This window comes from Lolium perenne, chromosome 6, assembly GCF_019359855.2.
Source record: "Lolium perenne isolate Kyuss_39 chromosome 6, Kyuss_2.0, whole genome shotgun sequence".
NCBI lineage: Eukaryota > Viridiplantae > Streptophyta > Magnoliopsida > Poales > Poaceae > Lolium > Lolium perenne.
The window spans coordinates 260200155-260221588 of NC_067249.2; the positions used below are offsets into that span (position 1 = coordinate 260200155).

Sequence of the window (21434 nt, forward strand, 5' to 3'; positions counted from 1 at the left end):
ATTTACCTTTCGGGTGAGTGGTAGAGACAGACCTGCTCCACTGGTCTTCCCGCCGTCCACGCGTTCGCCGTGGGCGCCAGGCGAGAGGCCACTGCCACCACAAGCGCCGCCCGCCCGCGCGCGTGGCCGCGCCTGCGCCCACCACCACCACCACCCACCGCGAGGCAAAAAGAGCACCGCGGCAGGCTAAAAACGTTATTCCCGTCCACCACTCCAGCTCGGAGTCTCCGTCCGGACTGTATTCGTCTTCACCTCCCGCCGTCCTGCACGCCGGGCCGCCATGGAGGCAACGGCATCGGCATCCGCGTCGGCGCCGCACCTCCTGCACTGCGGCGGCTTCGGCCGGACCCGCGTCGCGGGGCTCGTCTCCCCGCTCCCGCGCCGCTCCAGCCGGCGCCGCCTCCGCCGCGTGCTCGCCGTCGCCACCGACCCCAGGCCGCCGCCGCCGGCCTCCCGCCAAAGGGCTGCCGCCATCACCTCCACCGTAAGCCCATCCACACGGTTCACCTTCTGCCGCCTGCTGGCGTTTGTTATTTCTGCCTGCCTGCCTGCGATGATGATCTCGCTGACGCCTGCCAACGGATCGACAACGAATGCAGAGGTTCGGGGACGTGTCCCAGGAGATCAAGCGGGTGCGGAAGCAGATGGAGGAGGACGAGCAGCTGGCCTCCCTCATGCGCGGCCTCCGCGGCTCCAACCTCCGCGACGACCAGTTCGCCGACAAGGACGTCACCATGCGACTAGTCGAGGTCCGTTCCCCTCACCTCAATCCCCATATTCCCCCACCCCCACACCCCAATCCACTCTCGCCCGCACTTCAACATTTCCACACACTTCGATCATTAACACCCATGGAATCGGACAGTTTACTCGGCCCTTTTACTCTCTGAATGAATCTTGCTGCACACTCACGCACCTGCAATACCATGTCATCTGAATTCCGCTGCCCTTTTCTCTTGTCTGATTCCAGGTGACCAACACCGAGGGGCTGCCGCTCGTGTACAGCCCGGAGATCATCTCAGCCTACTGGGGCAAGCGCCCGGGGGCTGTCGCAACCCGAGTAGTGCAGCTGCTGTCCGTGGCCGGCGGCTTCATCTCCGGCATCATATCCGACCTCATCGGCGACAAAATCAAAGAGGTACTTACTTCCCTCAACACTCACCAGTTCATACAACACCTGCTGCAATTTTCTTTCAAAATGGTGTGTACCAGTCCATCGATCTACTCAACTGACCCTTCTCTTTGGATGGTTGGTAGAACGAAGTGACACGCGCGATCGAGCTGAGGGAGATCGTCACGTCCTTGGGCCCGGCCTACATTAAGCTCGGCCAGGCGCTGAGCATCCGGCCAGACATCCTGTCCCCCGCGGCCATGACCGAGCTGCAGAAGCTGTGCGACAAGGTTCCTTCGTTCCCGGACGACATCGCCATGGCCCTCCTTGAAGAGGAGCTTGGCAAGCCGTGGCAGGAAATATACTCGGAACTGTCTCCCTCCCCAATTGCTGCAGGTAATTTGATTATACTAGAAGAAATCATGGTGTTATAAGCTTTGCTGCACTGACCAGTTAAGGCTGAGCTAATTGCGTATACCGTGCCACAGCGTCTCTGGGACAGGTGTACAAAGGCCGGTTGAAAGAAACGGGAGAACTGGTGGCTGTGAAAGTGCAGAGACCGTTTGTGCTTGAGACTGTCACCATAGATCTATTCATCATTAGAAATCTGGGTCTGGTCCTCAAGAGGTTTCCCCAGGTAGAAATAGAATACTCTTTCGTATCGTTGGTGAGAGATGATTGTAAAGGCAACTGATGCTGAAATTACTGAATTCCGCCAGGTCGCCCTTGATGTTGTTGGCCTAGTAGATGAATGGGCTGCCCGGTTTTTTGAAGAACTTGATTACATAAATGAAGGGGAAAATGGCCTCCGCTTTGCTGAGATGATGAGAGAAGATCTTCCACAGGTAATCCCTTTGGTAGCTTAGTAGAAGCAGTGTAATGATATGGTTGTACTGAGTGATTTTATTTTTGTACTGTTGGATTTTTTTTTGAAGTATTTATTATGGTGTACACGTGCAAGCTTCACTGCCGTGCTGTCCACTTACGAATTTATTCAACAATCTTCCAGGTTGTTGTGCCAAAGACATATCCTAAATACACGTCCAGGAAAGTTCTTACTACAGGGTGGGTAGATGGAGAGAAGCTATCACAAAGTACTGAGGACGATGTTGGGTCATTGGTTAATGTAGGAGTTATATGCTATCTAAAGCAGGTTTGTTTTTCTTCTTCTTTCCTGTACATTACTCATGTTATTCAGAATTGCATGATTGCACACGTACTTTCTAATGGGAAGAAGTGTTACTTATTCAAAGAAATTTGTGGTCATGTTATGTATTGCAGTTGCTTGATACTGGATTCTTCCATGCGGACCCACATCCCGGAAATATGATTAGGACACCAGATGGAAAGCTTGCCATTCTTGATTTTGGTAAGTCAAGAGTATGAACAACCTATGCTTCTCAAGTTCTTATGTAGAACCTTAAAAAATTGCTCTGTTTCTCATTAACTGGTAAGCAAAACTTATAAATGTTTATTGATTCGGTGTTGCAGTAATGAAAAATTTATAACCTATGCTTCTCAAGTTCTCATGTACAACTTTACAACTTTCTAGTAGTACGATGACTTACTCGCAAAATAATTTCCAACCTGTTTTACTAATTAGTGTGTAATACACTAGATTAAGCATGACAAGTGCAAACGTTTTGATCTCATCATTTGCATATCTTAGCCTGTTTGCCCCTTTTGGTAAACAAATATTGTATAACATGGGAAACTAATTCTGCTGACTAAATTACAGCTGTTTATTCTTATCTCTTTAACACCCTATTTTTTTGTAAATTTTGATACCATCTTCTTTAATGCACATGAAAATAAGTAACAAAACAGACCTTCTTTTCTTCAGGGCTTGTAACAAAACTGACTGATGATCAAAAGTATGGAATGATTGAAGCAATAGCTCACCTTATTCATCGCGATTATGATGCAATCGTTAAGGACTTTGTGAAGCTTGGTTTCATCCCTGAGGGAGTAAACCTGGATCCAATCTTACCTGTGCTGGCTAAAGTTTTTGATCAAGCACTTGAAGGAGGCGGTGCAAAGAATATCAACTTCCAAGAGTTGGCAGCGGATCTAGCACAAATAACATTTGATTATCCATTCAGGATACCTCCGTATTTTGCTTTGATTATTAGAGCAATTGGAGTATTAGAAGGTATAGCTTTGGTAGGAGACCCTGAGTTTGCCATCGTGGATGAAGCATACCCATATATTGCACAGGTCAGCATCTTAACCTTTGATTTAACTTCATGTCATCCGCATGAATTTCTATGTTTTGAAATGATCCGATTTTAAGTATTGCATCTATGAAAAATACATAATACATGCATGTAGATATTAAAATATTACTTCTTTGGTTTCACAAAAAAAACATTCGTCTGTTGTGATGAGAGGCCAAGTTTTTCTATCACTTATTCATTTCTTTGGTTGATTCTAACAGAGGCTACTAACGGACGAATCGCCCCGACTAAGAAGTGCCTTGCGTTACACAATATATGGCAAAACAGGTGTCTTTGACGCAGAAAGGTTCATTGACGTTATGCAAGCTTTTGAGAATTTCATTACTGCAGCAAAAAGTGGTGGTGGGGAGGACATGCAGGGTAACATGGCTGGGCTGGGTGCTATAGGATTCCAACCTACTACTGGTTTAGTTCCTGCATTTCCAGTGGCCACATCGCAACCTGAGAACCCAATCCAGGCTCGGGCTGCTCTTGGTTTTCTACTCTCTGATCGGGGCGACTTCTTCCGGGAGTTCATTCTTGACGAGGTGAGCTCTCGTGTCGCAGCCGTTGTTCTTGGTGCAGTGATTTACTGAGTGCAGGAAAATTTACCTTTAGAAAATTTAAGTGCTTTTTATTGATCCCTCTTGTTTTCTCTGGTGTAGATTGTGAAAGCCATCGACGCAGTTTCAAGGGAGCAATTGCTACAAATTGCTGGATCTTTTGGGATCAGAAATCCGACCCCAGTTTTTGGTATGGTTCCTGTCAGGTCCAGTGCGTTGCTTCCTACAATCACAGAGGAGGACAGGATCATCTTGAACAATGTCGAGAAGGTTGTCAAATTCTTAACAGCTGGGACAGCAAGTCCAACAGCGAATGGGGTATGCATGCTAAACTGTTAGCACTTTTTTTCTTCTCAAGAAAACAAAAAAACATACATTTTGTATTTTCTTAGCAAGATGAATTGATATCGATACATGTTCTTTCTTTTTATTGCAGGACGTAAATATCGTGTCTGTAGTACAAGAGCTTCTACCTATTTTGCCGAGCATCTCGTCGAAGATCCTACCAGACATTTTGAGCCGGTTGTCATCAAGGGTGTTCGCACGGGTTATCCGGGAAGCATTTTTGTGAAGCGGTCTTTTTTTCTTCTTCTGACTGGAAACTAGAGAGTTGTTTCTCCTTTTCTTTGTATACAAACAACACACATACACAACGATAGAATGTTGTACAGAAGTACGATGTATATAATTATGCCTATATATATGCAGATTAACCACTGTTTAACCAGCAATTCTGACTTGTCTTGCGACACCTTGCATGTGAAAAGAAATGCATGAATAAATAGCAAACACATAATCATTTTTTGAGATATAGAAAACACATGATTCAGTATCTTAGAAGTCGGGCTCATCAGTCAATGGATACACGAACTCATATGAAACATCTCACGGAATGAGTTTCTGATATATCAACAATACAAATCAAGATGACTGCTGACATTTCAACAAAACAAAGGTTTTGAAGTCCAAGTTAATATCCGGTTGGCTTAGAGTTTCAACCTCTGGTCGCTCTCCGCCTCTGCTATCTCATCAATTCGGCCTACAATAGATTGGAAAAGCTGAAGACAAGATCACAAATAATGTTAAATTTTGCTATAAAAATCAGAACGGTACCAGAGTTGCTTTCAGGTCTGCCACTGCGGCGTCAAGTCTCTTATGGCAGTCTGGGACCATCATCCTTGACTCAGCCAAGACATTCTCCTGAAGAAGTGAATGGCATTAAGATGGAGTGCACATCATATAGAGCTACAACTTGAAATGACTGCGAGGGTACCAATAATCAACACTTGCTCATCTAAAAAGAGCACTTCCACTGTAGCTCTATATATGATGTGTGCTTGCTCTGATGGCAGACTCTGTTCTAAATAGTGAATAATTAGAATAGAGCATACTCTGTTCTAACTAAACCATTTTTTCTGACTTAGCTATCCATTGCCCCCTTGGAAGAATTGTACAGCAATCAAGTACGAAGAATATCAAGAAACGAGATTCCAAAAAGAGGAGCGAAAACACTTGACAAGCACGTTCTTACTCCCAAAATCACACTGCATATGATCTTAGCAAAAGAAAAGACAAACACTGCATGTCCAGCACTAGGAAGATGAGGAATAATCAAAAGGAAGTCCTGCCAGTGGAAGATTTTTTCACCTGCTGCTTGAGGTCGTCAAGATTGGCGCCTCTGTTCTTCATGACGGCGGCCTTGGCCGCCTCCCTCCCCACCACCTCCTCGTACGACCACAGCTCCTTGGCCACCCTCATGCACGTCGAGGTCTTGATCTTGAGGCTCCTCAGAGTCGCCATCCTGAAAACGCAAGAACCAGCGGCAGGCCGGCAGCAACAGATGGATGCAGTGAGCGAAGAGATGGAAATGAAGGGATTGTTTCTCTCCAGGGTGTCAGGTCGAGGAGGCGAATGCGAACCGGGAAAGGGTGGCCTACCTCAGGGTCAGGGTTGCTTCTCCGACGAGGCCTCGCGGCGGCGGCGGCAAGGCTGCACGGTCCGGCGGCTACAGGAAGCAAAGATGGGCGGTGAAGCCGTATGCTGGGCCAAGTAAGCTGAGGATCGGGTCGGTCCAGTAGAACAGAGAAACACTGCTCAGTGGTGCCCAGTAGATGCAACCCGTCGTCTCCAGCTCTGGTGCCAGAGCATGCTGAACACTTGTTTTTTTAACCTACTTTTTTTTGTTTGGGTGTACAAAATCCACTCTCATGAAAGGAAGATGAATTGATATTGAAAAAGGTTATTTTATTGATGCCAGGAGGTAAATATTGTGTCTCTTGTGCAAGAGCTTCTACCTGTTTTGCCGAGCATCTCGTCAAAGATCCTACCAGATATCTTGAGCCGGCTGTCATCAAGGGTATTGCATTTGTAAAATGATTATCTTTTCTTCTAAACAGGAAAATACATAGTCATTTCCCCTTTTTTACAAACAACACACACACCCGCAACAATAGAATGTTGTAGGCCAATACGATGTGCTCAAGTGTATAATTATGCCTATAAATATGCAGATTAACCAACATTCCAGACTTTTCTTGTGAATTCTTTGCATGTGGCAAGAAACACATGGTTATATATCCTAGAAGTCAGGCTCATGAGTCATAAATGAATACACTAATTCACAAATAACATCGCATGGAACGAGTTTCTGAGGTATCAGATATACAAAGAAAGATGCTTGCTAAATTTACTACTACAAAACAATAATTTTGATTTTAGATCTTCGGTTTGCTTGAATAGAGTTTCAACTTATGTGGTCACACTCTCCGCATCTGACATCTCCTACCTCGGCACCATTTTCACCTAACTCCTTCAATTCAGCCTTATGAAGCAGCTCAAGGTGTGGTGCACGGTTGATGGACTCTGAATTCAGCATGTTTTTTATTGATGAAAAAAATACACTGTATTATTGTATTGAGTTGTTTTAATGATTTTTAAGTTCCTTGAAATATCAAAAAAAATATGGCATGTTATAAATCGGTAGTCTATAAAAGTGTGAAAGCTGATGTATTGTAAACATTGTACTTATTTACCTTTTGTAGCAGCTGTACTGTTGCATACGGCCTCAGATGGATGTGCGTGCATATTTTTGACACATAATGGAGCTTTTATTTACTTTGGAACATCCAATGTTTATTTTTGTTCCCACATACATTTTGTTAACGGACTGGAAACATTCATACCAGTTCCCACATTCTACAGACGACATTATTATCAACCTTTGTTAACGGACTGAAAACATCACTACACTTTACCCAGCTGCTGAAGAAACACTGATCAACATACATTTTGACTGGTGTTTACAACAACCTACATTAGTAAAAAGAATGACCAAGCACCAAGACGGCCCATATTGCTAAAACCGACTCACTGATTAAGCATTTAAGCAGTTGTAGCTGATGTTTAAACACAGGGGCACGCTGTTGTATCAGTATACAAATGAGTGTCTGAACACACACTTAACAATTTAATCTCCCTACCATGTCCGCAGCACATACAAGTAAATACATTTCTTTTGTGAGGCGCAAATAGAATCAGCCTGATCAGAATGATTGTGGTTGAGAATGACAAAACTACTCAAAATTGGAATGACGCTTGAAGACAAGAATCAAGAACAGAATCAAGAACGATTAGCCAGATAAAAATCGCCAGCACTAAGAAAGACATGCTTTCCTAGCTGCAGAACGATCGGTGGATAGCCTTCCATGCAGCTCACCGTAATCTGCAAGAACAGAGTCAAAACATATAAGAGCTGAAGAACACACCATGGAAAATTGTTAACAGCAGTGTGGATTCCCTACCTTGCCATTTCCCGTCTGGAATTCGTTCTTCAGTCTGGAAATGGACCTTGATGACAAATACACTCTTAGCGCATCAACGTGGTCACTGTTACCTGCTCCGTTCAAGGTACCACATAGGTTACTCACATAATTTCTCGGACAATGCCATGATATGAACACAAAAAATAGCGACTACTTGCACGAGTTCTTCGCAATTGCACAATGTAGATACCTGAGGCATGGGGAAGGAGATCGGGTGCGAGCACAGGCATGCACCTCGCAATGTAGATGACAAACGACATGTCATGTACACCGTGAGACTCCTCACAGATAACTACCTGCAAACCATACAATTACATTGCCATGAGAAGTGTAATGACCCATTAAAATCACTTCAACACCATATTTTCCACAAATCACTTTGTGCATGTATTACCGAGTTATGGAATAAATGCTTGAAATTGGCAGTAAACCCAGACTGTATGATAGGCTCAAAACTTAACACCACAAAAGTTGCCCTCACATAGCTGCTTATGCTCACAAAGTTAGCCAAAAATCCAGCTTATCTGGTCTACTTTTGGCTCTCTTATGATGTGAAACTTGATCTTATATTTCAATTACCAGAGTCTGCTAAGTCACAGATATATTTCTCCATTTTCAAGGTTACTATTCAACAAAAAAACTATGAGCAAATGTACTGAAGATGCAAAGTAATTAAAGGTTGATGTTCAATTTAAATTTATTTGATGGTTGATGAAGGTTAAAGGTTGAAAATACAAGCTCACCGTATCTGATGGTGCCATTGCCTTTGGAACTAAAGAATTACCAAGAACTTCCCTAATATATTGATCCTGCACAAAATAATAATTTTCGTGAAAGGATGTTCCAGTTTCTGAAACAAGAAAGCTTAATTTGAGAAATTTGACTGGCCTGTGACAGCAAAATCTCTTCAAGTCTACTGCTGCAATCGTCCACAGGTTTGTAGTACACATCAATTAAGTCTGTAGGTTCTAGCTGAGCAGTCTTTCGCAATTTCTGGATTTTGTTTACAACCTGAACAGAGTTGCTCATGAATTAGGAGACCACACTATTGACTGAAGAAAAACAGAAAATAAACTGGAGTAATAACATGAAAGTTCAACACAAGAAATGCTATAGTTTTCCTTTATTCATTACCAAAGTTTCAGCAATGTCTGTATTCAATACTAAAACATCATGATGTGCGTCAGGGAGAATTAGTGAATTTTTGGGCATCAAGAAAATGTGTTACCATTTACCAGACAGCAAACATCAATTGTAAATTTTAATACACCAAAGACCAAAACAGTCTGTGTTAAGCAAGAACCAAGAGCACTAGTTATATATAAATAAATAATTGATTACCTCTCGAGCCACTCCGGCTTCGATCAATGATTGATCAGCTCTGAGATCCAAAATGACCAACACATCACCTACAAAAAAAAGGTACTGATGGTATCCATAGTAACTAACTAAGGATGAGCAGAACTACCAAGAGTGGCATTTATGGCATACCATCTCCTGCTGCATCAATTTCCTTCTCTGACACGTTTGCAGGACGCTTGAACTCTCGAACCACCTAAACACACAAAGTTCATCAGGTAATGTCATAGACATAGTGATGCAGTAAATTTTGTGCTAAATAATGTAACTGCACATGAAGGGAGCTCATGATAATCAGGAAGAGTGCCTAAATAATAAAAGAAACACCATGTATTATCTTGGCAATCAAACCAGTTGCTAGATAAAGATATGTTCTGGAATACCAACAAACCAATTGGGAAACTTATTTGTATCTTAGAGACTACAAAAATTAACCAACATAATACCACAGATGTATCTTCTTGAGATAAACTGAAAATTCTCAATTCAATTCGCATCTGCTATCAATCATTCCTGTCCTGAAACTAACAACCTAAAGACTAGAAGCATGTAATGTTACCTTAATGTCATCTAGCTTCAAGCAATGACCAAAGAAAGAAATCTCTCCGCTTTGCTCAAAGGCTAAGACTTGTTCCTGGGTCATTTTCTTCACTCCATTTGATACTTTGCCCATGTCCTTACCTAGTCTTTTCCCTAGAACACTGAGAAAATAGAAGGCAATGAGCCATGGCTAAAAATGGCAACAATTCTTGCACGTTAGGAACACATACCTAAAATTGGGTTCTGCCCGCAGAGAAGCATACATCATGGGATCATTACATGGAGTCACAGTCTTAACATTCATCTCCTCCATGACATACTGTATGGTAGAAAGTACATTATTTCAACATTAAAGAATAAGCAAACCAAGAAGCCACTCTACATGATGAAAACTAAATAGCAAGACAGTTACACAGTCCCAGAAAAGAAAAGGATTATAGGTGTAAATCTGACAACTTTTGGCCTCATAAACAAACCTCTTTTAATTTTCCCGTGATATCTTCGAGAAATTCACTGTCAGGATGAACAACCACCATTTCCCTGGGATTTGAACTGGTTAAGCCGGATTGTAATTTGTACTATAGTATGATGTCGAAAGGAACATATGCTTTTTAACAGGTGGTCTCATGAAGTAAAAGGATTACAGGTATACAATTTGAATAAAACTGATAATACTGTCTTCAGGTTGCAATAGAACTGCACCAATGTTATGACAACTACCACAATGATTCTGACTTGTATATACAGGGGGAACCGAACCGATGTTATGACAACTACTACAACCAAAAAAGTTACACGCACTTCTATGGTTGTGAGAGGAAAAGTTATAACCAACATGCGCACACTAAAAACAAAATCCTTGAAATTATCTTTTGTCATACCACTGCATTAATTAACAGGAAATTACAGATCACATAATACAATGCAGCCTACCTAACTAACCAAAATGCCCCTACAAAAAAACACTGTTACAGAAAAAAAGTAGAAGAGAGTCCGGACATACTTCAGTGGTGTTTTGAGAGCTTTGCTGTGCCGTTCACGAATATTGCGTGCAAGATCAATGATGGTCATCATCCTATTCACACTTTGCTCAACACGCTCATCTCTCTGATCATGTGGGGAGAGAAAGCATTAGAAGACAGAAATGGTAAATAAAAGCTGTATAGCTGCTTTGATCCTTGTATGTGCCTAATATAATGAAAAATACAGAAGAACACTATGTGCCTTATAGAAAGAACTGAAAGGAGTGAAGACTATCTGGTGAGAAAAAGTTACCTCCCCAGTTGTGGAAGGGAAACTGCAGAAATGAATGCTCTCATGTGATTTACTTGACACCTTCCTCAGATTTTGATAAAGAACTTCAGTAAAGAACGGCGTAAATGGAGCCATCGCCACACAAGTTGTTACAAGTGCCTACATTTCATGGTTAAAACCCTTAGAGAAGAAAAAACACCAAAAGGTATACTTGATACATAAACCACTGCACGAAATGTAGTAGATGGTACCAAACAAGAAAAAGATAATTCTCAGGACTTGAGTATCTTATTGATGTTAAGAAAATGAGGGGTCACAAGAAAATAGTCACAATGCTGGTTACAGGCTCGTGAACTACTTCCAGAAGAGAAAGGTGCAAAAAAAAAACCATTGGCTCATCAGCAACAGGTAAAAGGGCATCTAAGAGAGGTTGTAACGTGCAATATATGAGTATAGCACTTAAGGATAGAAATCCCAACACTCCATCAACTATTTGTAGCATTGACTACTCCTTCCGGTCGATAATAAGTGTCGTGGTTTTATTTCAAATTTGGTCAAATTTGAAATAAAATCAGACACTTATTATGGATCGGAGTATCTAAATAAGTTGAAACTGTACACTGCTTGATATTTACTTACATGGTAGAGAGTTGAAAGAGAAATTTTGCAGTCTACTTCTCCAGTCCGTCCTTTTAAACGTTTGCGGTTGAACCGCACATAAATATTGGTGAGATTGTCAATATATTTTACCAAGTATGGCACCACCTGTATGGGTAAACAAGCTATCAAGTTTGGCCATAGCACGGAAAGATGAATTGACATGACCAATACAAAATATCCAGGAAGATCTACCGTGTAAAGCCGATATGCATCCATCTCCTGGAGAACAAAGCTAACAAGACTTTCAGTTGCAGAGTTTATCCAATGATCCAACACATTGGATGACTTCTGAAGTGAAGCTTGATCAATTGGAGAAAATGCTCCAAGACCCTCAACTTCAAGTCTCTTCGCGTTTTGGACAAGAAACCTATAAGCATTATACCACGGGAGGAAAACATCTTTCACCTGATCAAATCAAAACCTGTTAGGTCACAGAAGATACTCTTCACAAAGACACTTACATACTGAAGGAAGACACTTACAACACCAAAAACACCAATCCTTTTAAACCGTAGAGACTCCGCACGTACAACTGGAGAATTTACCAAGTACAGCCTCAAAGCATCCTGGAAAGAAAAGGAAAGAAACAACAAATTAATTACAATTCTAACTCGGACAAATTGCACAATCGCAATCCTTATGAGCTCAAAACACATGTATCTTCAAACAAAACAATAATACTGTATACACTATAGAGCATCCGTCATATAACGAGTGAAAACTGGTAACAACCATTGACTTGTAAAGAGACACGACATACCGCTCCATATTCATTAATGACGTCCACGGGTGAAGGGTAATTCTTTTTACTCTTGCTCATTTTCTTACCATCCTCCGCCAAAACAAGACCATTGCATATAAGATTCTTAAAAGCAGGCTTCCCAAATAATGCTGTTGACAACACCATCAAGGTATAAAACCTGTAGGATGAAATCAAATCATGAAGGTGATTATAACACAAATGAGGAGCGCCTGAAGAAAAATATACTACTGGTATACATTATAGACTAATAGAAATGAGACTAGCATTATAAGTAGCAAGTAGCCAAATGATTGCTACAAACTCACACAAGTACAAAATTAAAAAAACATAAGTATTCCAAAAAAAGGATGCCAAATTATTTGAAAAGGGGAAAAAGATACCAGAAACAATATCAATGGACATAATTCATGTTAATCTTAGAATAATATTTCAAGCTCTTCTGTACAGGATATATCGGGATTTTAAGCCAAGAATTGAAAAGAACTAAAAGATGCCTGACAGTGAGCTATTAGCATTTTCTGTTGTGCTGCGTATTTTGTTGGTTTTCTGGCTTGGTTGTGCATTTCATCAGTTTTTTGGGCAGGTCCTTGAAATTTAAATCTTTGCCAAATGATGATAGCCATGCCATAATTTATAATTTATAAAGTAAATAAAAGCAACATCAGAATTTCCCATGTTGATTTGATGGCGAAACAAATTTTTGATCTAGATTGCTAGAGTGGTACACGAAAAGAATGAAATAAATAACAAAAACCCTACTAATTCTTAATTATTTGCGAGAACATGGTGACAAATAACTGCCGAAGATTGTGAAGGGAGTAACTAACCATCCACGTGTTTGGTCTAAGCCCTCTGCCACAAAGTTGCCAGGAAAATTCTTCTCAAATAGTTCACGATTCTCAAATGGATAATGAATGGAGGCGTATGGCATGGATCCACTCTCAAACCAGCAGTCAAAAACCTGAAGGCATCACAACCGTTGCTCAATGAGAACCATTTGAAATGAAAGCATTGATATGCAGTCACAAACATTCACATACATGACAGTTGATGGGTTGGCCAAAGTGTACCCTACAAATATTTTGGTCATCACCAGAAAATCGTTCTTTGTTTGAATAGTAGCCAATTTTTTAGCATACCGATGACACCAACTCTGGTTTGTTCTTTTAGCCAATGTGGCCAACTCATGGGCAAGCAAAACCTCAAGAAATATTTTGGCTAGCCAAATATTTGCTAGGATAACCGTGGGCAAAAAACAAACACATCCATAACCTTGGCATGGATAAATCATGAACTACACAAGTACAAGTTGAAAATAACCTTACGGCATGCAATTAACTAGGAAATTTAGCCATGTATATCATTCTAGCAATGCATGGGCTGTGGCACATTTCTCGTTTCTGTTCTTCCAAACTTCAGGAATCTGAATACTAGAAATAACTTACGCAAAAACCAATGTCACATATAATGCCATGAAGATTAGGCAACAAGACAAATAGGTGTAAATGGGTTTGTTAAGGGCTTCTTACCTAGACATTCCCAAAATATTAGTTCATCAAGCTTAAGAAAGCAATTCCATTACTTGATTGATATATAGATATAATATGTTTTCAAAAACATAATTTCATATACTCTCTCTGTCCTGAATTAAATGTCACGATTTGTCTGATTCGCATGTATCTATACATTAATTTATCTAGAAAAATCTGCGACAAGTAATTCAGGACAGAGGGAGTATTAGATATTACAGAACTATTAGTTAGCATCTAAATGACCATAGATCTGCAATCCGAGATCTACCTTTGCCACATTCCCTACCATACAAATCTAACCTCCCCTCCCACCTTTATAATTCTTTCTGTTCTAATCCTCTATTTTTTTATTATTGATCCAAGGACAGAGTTCGACAAAGTAACACATAGAACAATGTACAACGAAGATGTAGAAGGTAGGGAAATGTAATATATGTCAACATAAAAGAATATGTACTCCATCCATTTTAAAATATATAGCATACTAGTTTTTTGGTCGAAGTCAAATTTTTTGAAGTTTGCCCTAGTATGTTGATGTTGATATTATTTTCTACATACTAGTTTGACCAAGTATGTTGATGTTGATATTATTTTCTAGATACTTGGTCAAACTTCACAAAGTTTGACTTTGACCAAACTAAAATGGACTATACTTTCAAATGGAGGGAGTACTGGACAAGTGAGGCTAATGCACCCTAAATGTGGGTTGAAACGAACTTACATCCTCAACACGTTTGAGCACCCCACGCCCTTCTCTGCTAGGAATCGTAATATCATCAACATGGTGGCGGTGAAGATCGTTAACCTGACCGAAAAAATCCAAAATGCTTACATCAGGACCAAACACATTAATGTCCACGAAAAAACATGTGTAAAAAGGTTAACTATTGTTTCAATTTTTCAATTAAAACAACATCAAATCACAAGAATATGTATATTCAGCCACAAATAGCGCAAACAATGAAATGAATCTTGCACAGTGGAGATATTAACCTTGACGCCAGATAATCTTTCAAGTTCTTCAATGGAATCTATAACAACAATTTCTTCACCATCTTGGCTGATCCAAACTGGAAGTGGAGTACCCCAAAATCTACTTCTGCTAACAGCCCAGTCCCTAGCACCTTCTAGCCAATTATGGAATCTCTTTTCCTGCATATACATTGTTAACAAGAAAATATAGATCAAACACACTAGACCAAATCATCTTTCATAACTATACCATTTCCTGTCACCTAAACGCTCCAAGCAGTTTCGTAACAATCAACTGAACTATAGTACATAAGTACTAGGTGCACAAAACAGAAAGAAGGCTGGTATTAATTACATGGTTAGGGGAACAGAAATTGATATAGCAAGACAACGTGTGCATTGATGGGAAAAAAAACAAGGTAGCTGTAAGTACATATCAAAATGAATATTAATTATTAAAAAAAGGTGGAAAGCTTGAGCAGATCAAATGGCTAAGGGCACATCCATGAGTTAAGACCCGTAAGTTTCTTCCTAAATACACTGTCACAGGCTACAAACCATAACATACCTTGACATAATCTGGAACCCAGTAGGTCTCCTTGTTGCATTCGAGTAACTGGTCCCTAATCTTTTCAACCTTGATGAACCTACAGAAAAGTTCTTTCAGACTTTTATGCCTCAATAAAATAAGTAATGCAACCGGAAAACTGTAGTGGACATAAAAGCAGACAGGCACAGCTAAAAAAGGGAACCCAGAAGATTCAACAGAAGCCTATGATGGAACGATAGAAGGATAAAGCCAGACTTCATAAATGGATTGCTCCATGTAGTAAGAAGAGCACATAAAAATGGACTGAAATATCAGGTTCTTTAGAAAAGATAAAAGCATTTGGTGCTAACTTAATAGCAGGCAGAACAATGAATGCACGTAGATTGTGGAATTTCATTTCACATGAAAGAAAACAAATTTGATCACGATGCTACTCATGGAAGAAACTTAAGATAACATCCTATGATCTGTAGCATAAAGAGGCTCATATGTTTTTTTTTTGACAATAGGCTCATATATTTAGTTATTTGAACATTTGAGGAGAATTCCCCTTAACCACCAAAATTATAAGACGGAGAAAAAGGCTACCCTCTCCCCAAATAGCATGTGTTCCTTGTGGTGAGCTAGTTCATGTATAACAGCACTCGACACCAGTCAGCACATAATCAAACTAATTTACACAGTAGTGGCAGAAGATGTTTACCAGCTTGGAACAGCCCGGTAAATAAGAGGAGTGCCCGAGCGCCAACAAAATGGATAAGAGTGCTCGATGCTCCCTTTGCTAACAAGTCTCCCTTTATCCTGTTTATGTAGATGGTCAATCCTAAGGACAACATAAACTATCCAGTTTATGCAATGAACTATATTAAAGTGGTTTCGAAACAATGCACAGTATTATCTATAATAACAAGACAAAGTATGCTGAGAAAGTAAAGCACGCTTATGCTAACAGTCTATAGCGTACACTGGCATAGATTGAGACCATTCATGCTATAAACCTCATTTACTATTGCTTGTATTGTATTCCATGAAGATTACCAGGATAAAAAATATGATAATACATCAAGATTTATACACAAGCTTATAAGGCTGTTCGATACTAGAATCAAAAGTATATATCATGTAATGTCTTGTGCACTAGATTAGAACTCGACTCAAAAATAGTGTATAGTGGTTGCCAGTACTGCTGAGCAAGCAACTAAATGGCAATGTATTCTTTACAGCTAAGAGCACATTAAACACTGGAAAAACGGCTTACTTTAACAGCGCTGATGATATCCTTGTCAGCCTCTTTGACATGTCGCCCTTTGAAGTCAGTTATCTTCTCAATGAAGCAACCATCATCATCAACAGCTACAACAAGTCCACTAGCCTGGACGTGATGCAGATACCAACAGACAGAGAACAAAAGATATTCAAGCAAGTCATGCTCGCAGCAGAATACATGTGAAAGATGCATATATAACTTCAAAATGCTGGATAAAAAGCAACACATGACATGTCTATCTCGGAAAAGTGGCAGAGTTAAAAAGGCGACCTCTTCAAGAGATGGCTCGCTAGACGTAACAAGCTGCACAACTACAAAGCAGAAAGCATGCAATAAACAGTGAGGTCCCTCCAAATTGAAAAACAAGATAAGCGAATAAGATGGTGCGGTCGCGTGCCATCAAATGATTGGCAAAACCCCATAAACATGTTCTTCGATTCAACCTATGGGCACTGAGAGTGAGAGGATATTACTACATACTATCCAATAGTTTCAGCATCAATTTCGAAAAATCGGCAATTAATCAGCCAGTTAATCACTGCTCGTGGTGTGACCGTGTTGAATATTGGGTATTCGTCGAGTTAATTGGGAGATTCTCAATTAATCGGCATAGCTACATGTTGGTCCGGTCCAACTTAACTGTTCGATTAATGGTCGACCGATTAAATCACTTAATCAGATGATTAGCAGATACTCCCTAGCTAACCGAGCAGTTATCGATTAGCAACTAGCAGCACGTATAGTAAGTAGTTTGACTCATCTACTCTTTTCTCTCAGCCACCAAGGCCTTAGCAACACAGCAGCATGGTAGTTATTCAATATTCAAATCATATGAGAATTATTCTAACCTCAATTATCCCACCGCTAAGGCAGACACGATGATCATCTTCACCAAACGCGGGAGCACAATGAACAACTCCGGTTCCACTATCATCAGTTACATAGTTATCCGCAATCACCCTAAATGCAGTGTCTTGAAGCTCCAAGAAAAAATCAAACAGAGGAGTGTATCTGCGACCAGAGAAAACTAACAATGAAAACCCACAGAAAAACTCTAGATAGTCTTGGCTACAAAATTTTGGAATTGCTCAAACAACTCCAGCAGAATTATTGTGAACAAAGCTATAAGAGGCTACCTAAGGAGAATTGCTATCCTGCAGCATACTACATCCAGTTTTTTTTAAATAATAGTTAAGTAGTTACAGTCCTTATGGACACCTCCAAAGTAGAGGTTAGTGATAATGATAATGTTATTTCCATTATGCTGTCGATAACAAAACCCATATTCCCATGAGCTAAGACAGAAGTAGAAGATAACTCACTTTTTGCCTACTAAACTTGAGCCAGGAAACTTTTCCAATAATTCATATGATTCAGTGTCCAAACCACCCTGGGAAGCTTCAGCAGTGCTTCCCTTTGCTTGCTTCTTTCCAGCAGCTTTGGCTTTAACTGGCAACTGCCCAAGCCTAGTTTCCCCGACAATGTATACTGTTCCATTTGACTTGTCCTTAACCTGACAACACAGTACACATTCTCAACACAGAAACAAATAGAAGTTCGCAAGTGTAGAAGAGTGTCAAAAGATAGAATTCTTGTGACACAAGGACTACAGGTGATCTCGTCACACTGAGCATAGCAGACAGGCAGTATGACAAATACGATATTTGTTAGCAGCCAACTCGATACAGTTCTAAAAAAAAAGGTATCATCATAGTTGTTCCAAGAATAAATCATTAGAAATGTTATATATCCTTTGTGCACAAACATTACAAATATGTCTAGTTGGCATTGCTGCAGGTAAACGCTTCTCAATACTGATACTGTGATACATGAGGAATTATCCAGAACTTGGCAAATAAGTTCCTGGTGGAGAACTCAATTAATCCAGGAGATAGACGCGTGCATTGCACATGCAAGAGCATTGTAGAGACAGAGAATAATACGTAGAACCCTAAGAGTAAGATCAGGTAAATGATGCTAATATACCAGGCATAACATACTTCTAAGAAGCTGATTGACAGTTCTTGTTATGCTTGCATTATGCCATATAGTTTAGATGAACATCCAAGGTTCAAGTGTCACGTAATTGTTCACTTTATAAAATTCCTGGGTACCTTCAGTTTTTCACTGCGTTTTTTTTATCAGCTCTGTTCCTTGCAGAACAAGGTTTTCAAGTGTGGAGTGCAAAGTACTACTAACAGACAGGAAACTCGAAATAAACCATAGCATTGCAATGTGGAGAAAAAAAAAATGCAATGCAGCAAAACAGAGAAGCACTAACCTTGGCATACACAAGATTGGCATTGACACACAATGCTAGGTTGCTCGGGAGTGTCCAAGGTGTGGTAGTCCATGCAACAAGAGCCGCATTGTCGGCATCACCAACAACAGGGAAAGACACCATCACTGCTGGGTCTGGGACAGTCTATGGCAGCATAGAAGACACGGTTACTACAAACTGCAACAGCAGATTATTATGAGGTTAACCAGGAAGAAAGGGAATCACTCACCCTGTAGTCCAGGCCTGCCTCGAAGTTTGAGAGTGCGGTTTTGCAACCTGTGCTGTAAGGCATAACCTGGAACAAGAGCAACAGTTGAGGACTGCCAAATTCGGACATAGATATTCGATATTATTAAAAACAAATCAGACTATGAGCTTATGAAATGTCCACTACTACCCTGAACTAGCCTAAGCTTGCTTGTACCAAAGTATGAGCTCAGGATTGATTGTGCACAGATTCGAAGATTAACAGGGGGTTGGGGGTGGGATTACCTTGAAACCCTTGTAGACGAGGTCCTTCTTCCAGAGCTGTCCGAAGACCCACCATACGCTCTCCATGTAGTTGAGGTCCATGGTCTTGTAGTCGTCCCTGAAGTCGATCCACCTCCCGGAGCGCGTGACGACGGCCTCCCACTCGGCGACGTACTTGGTGACGATGCCGCGGCAGGTCTCGTTGTACTTGCCGATGCCGAGGTCGAGCACCTGCTGGCGGTTGGTGATGCCGAGCGCCTTGTCGATCTCGAACTCGACGGGGAGGCCGTGGCAGTCCCAGCCGAAGCGGCGCGAGACGTGGCGGCCGCGCATGGCCTGGTGCCGGGTGACCACGTCCTTGATGGTGCCGGCGAGGATGTGGCCGTAGTGCGGCAGGCCCGTGGCGAAGGGCGGCCCGTCGTAGAAGACGAACTCGTCGCCGCCCGCCGTGCGCCGCAGCTGCTCGTGGAAGGCGTCGATGTGCTGCCATAGCTTGAGCATGCGCTCCTCCTCCTCCGGGAAGGAGAAGTCCTTCCCCTCGCACACGTCGTCCATGGCGGGGAGGGGGGCTAGGGTTTGGGGCGGCGGCGGCGGCGGCGGAGAGGGGATGAGTTTGGGCGGAGGAGAGGAGAAAGGGTTTAGAGTGGGGGGCTTCACGTCACGTGCCGCGCGCGTGCTTCCTGTTCCTGCCTGCCGTCCAGAGGAAATTTTCACTTCGGTCCCTCCTTTCCTTCGCTCGAGGGAACAACAAGTTATTAGTACAGTCTGCTGCGCCGTGGGAGTCACGAAAGACACCAACGACTTTCAGCTATTTACATGAGGAAAGAAGACTTTGAGTTGTTTTTATATTACTATTACTATGATCCTCGTTCGTTCAAGGGTAGAGTGGAGTGCAAGTTTGGTGTCTGTATGTATGTACCAGTCATTAACCAAGTTATGACCTACATGAGCTGTGTATTTCGTCAAAAGACCTTCTTTTGTTAACTTTCTAAAGCTAATCTTGTATTCTTAACTACTCGTCTCAAGCTACTGGTTTTCATGGCGTTCTAGTAACGCCAACGCCATTTTGCCCGAAAGGAATTCCCATTGGATTTCGCATTGGTTCCTTTCTCGTTCATTTGATCTTACCGTCCAGATGATGTTACATGATCTGACCGTCCAAGAATAGTAGAAAGGGGGCTAATTAAACACTTAGGGGTCTATCCATGTATTATCTTGGGGGCTTTCAGAAAAAACCAGCGTAGGCGGCCATGGCCCACGTCTCCACCCTCTACCTATGTTGTTCTTCTGACCCTGCCGCATTCCTCTCTTGCGTTACTACCTCTCAATCATTGTCTCGTGTGTTCGAAAACGTATAGGTGGAGTAGTTGTTGTTTTCCTCATCCGGTTGTTCCTCTTCAATCCATTGAGCTTCCTTCCCTAATCCTCCATTAAATGGATGAAGAGTCATATCATGTCATCCCCCACTTCCAACCCCTATGTCCACATATGTGTAGCAGCAGGTTATAGGGTACGCCGCTACTGTGTTTGTCGGATTATGTATGTTTGGAAGATAGTAATCCGTGTTCCTTCTTGCGAGACAATCAATTCAACTTGGAATACGTGTTTGTCCATACTTATAGTGCTCACATTTGAGCAACTTAGCGAAATGCTTCGATCGTAGAGGTCAAAGCTTGACATAGAAACCACAACCGTAGCACCAATGATGGGTGCATTCACTGCCATCGAGAATGCCTAAGCTAACAGGACTAGGCAATGCATTTCATTAATTACCCCATGGTCGCACAAGGAGTACGGATATGAGCAGGGGAAGTTATGAGTTAGTCAAGCGTCGAGATGAAGCGCAAGAGGCGTTTGGACATACCGAAAACAGGAAACTCTCTTGATCTATCGAGTTGAAACTTGAAAGCCTTCGTATTGTGAGTGAGCTTGACATCCTGAACATGGCATAAATTTGTCGTCGTAAGAGCATCTCCAACAACCTTTCTAAATAGGATTGCTAAAAACTGGTTATATGAAAAGGAGAAAGAAGGTATATCAATTAATCCAGCGAACTTTTTTGCTTTGGTAGCAT

At 41.5% G+C, this 21434-nt stretch overlaps 3 protein-coding genes across 3 annotated transcripts; 1 reads left to right on the forward strand and 2 right to left on the reverse strand.

Moving 5' to 3' along the window:
• Positions 1-111: 111 nt before the first annotated feature.
• On the forward strand, positions 112-4621 carry LOC127305355 (uncharacterized). Its single transcript, XM_051335768.2, has 12 exons — positions 112-484; positions 600-749; positions 971-1138; positions 1258-1507; positions 1600-1748; positions 1831-1956; positions 2121-2264; positions 2393-2480; positions 2955-3328; positions 3549-3875; positions 3993-4208; positions 4327-4621. The coding sequence occupies exons 1-12, from the start codon at positions 281-283 to the stop codon at positions 4459-4461; spliced, it is 2331 nt and encodes a 776-aa protein (XP_051191728.1). The 5' UTR covers positions 112-280; the 3' UTR covers positions 4462-4621.
• Positions 4622-4648: 27 nt separating this feature from the next.
• LOC127305358 (tubulin-folding cofactor A) lies at positions 4649-6222 on the reverse strand. The gene is made up of 4 exons (XM_051335771.2): positions 5828-6222; positions 5538-5691; positions 5004-5090; positions 4649-4929 (listed from the first exon to the last, which is right to left on the reverse strand). Exons 2-4 carry the CDS (start codon positions 5688-5690, stop codon positions 4912-4914), a joined length of 258 nt encoding a protein of 85 aa, XP_051191731.1. The 5' UTR covers position 5691; positions 5828-6222; the 3' UTR covers positions 4649-4911.
• Positions 6223-7242: 1020 nt separating this feature from the next.
• LOC127305359 (isoleucine--tRNA ligase, cytoplasmic) lies at positions 7243-20023 on the reverse strand. The gene is made up of 27 exons (XM_051335772.1): positions 19382-20023; positions 19119-19184; positions 18890-19033; positions 17931-18121; positions 17457-17619; positions 16600-16713; positions 16045-16142; positions 15360-15438; positions 14813-14971; positions 14541-14624; positions 13115-13248; positions 12285-12444; positions 12007-12090; positions 11717-11929; positions 11504-11629; positions 10886-11023; positions 10614-10717; positions 10087-10150; positions 9841-9929; positions 9630-9771; positions 9203-9266; positions 9053-9120; positions 8600-8722; positions 8455-8520; positions 7902-8007; positions 7691-7782; positions 7243-7611 (listed from the first exon to the last, which is right to left on the reverse strand). Exons 1-27 carry the CDS (start codon positions 19913-19915, stop codon positions 7510-7512), a joined length of 3507 nt encoding a protein of 1168 aa, XP_051191732.1. The 5' UTR covers positions 19916-20023; the 3' UTR covers positions 7243-7509.
• Between the last annotated feature and the right edge of the window lie 1411 nt (positions 20024-21434).

What these genes read in the sequence shown, in the direction of transcription:
- LOC127305355 (XM_051335768.2), top strand. Translation starts at nt 281, where the DNA reads ATGGAGGCAACGGCATCGGCATCCGCGTCGGCGCCGCACCTCCTGCAC. An exon ending in CTGCCGCCATCACCTCCACC is followed by an intron (nt 485 to 599) that starts GTAAGCCCATCC and finishes CAACGAATGCAG; the next exon opens with AGGTTCGGGGACGTGTCCCA. An exon ending in CAAGTCCAACAGCGAATGGG is followed by an intron (nt 4,209 to 4,326) that starts GTATGCATGCTA and finishes TTTTTATTGCAG; the next exon opens with GACGTAAATATCGTGTCTGT.
- LOC127305358 (XM_051335771.2), bottom strand. Translation starts at nt 5,690, where the DNA reads ATGGCGACTCTGAGGAGCCTCAAGATCAAGACCTCGACGTGCATGAGG. An exon ending in TTGACGACCTCAAGCAGCAG is followed by an intron (nt 5,091 to 5,537) that starts GTGAAAAAATCT and finishes TCACTTCTTCAG; the next exon opens with GAGAATGTCTTGGCTGAGTC.
- LOC127305359 (XM_051335772.1), bottom strand. Translation starts at nt 19,915, where the DNA reads ATGGACGACGTGTGCGAGGGGAAGGACTTCTCCTTCCCGGAGGAGGAG. An exon ending in AAAGATTATCTGGCGTCAAG is followed by an intron (nt 14,625 to 14,812) that starts GTTAATATCTCC and finishes TTTTTCGGTCAG; the next exon opens with GTTAACGATCTTCACCGCCA. An exon ending in TCCCTTCCACAACTGGGGAG is followed by an intron (nt 10,718 to 10,885) that starts GTAACTTTTTCT and finishes CCACATGATCAG; the next exon opens with AGAGATGAGCGTGTTGAGCA.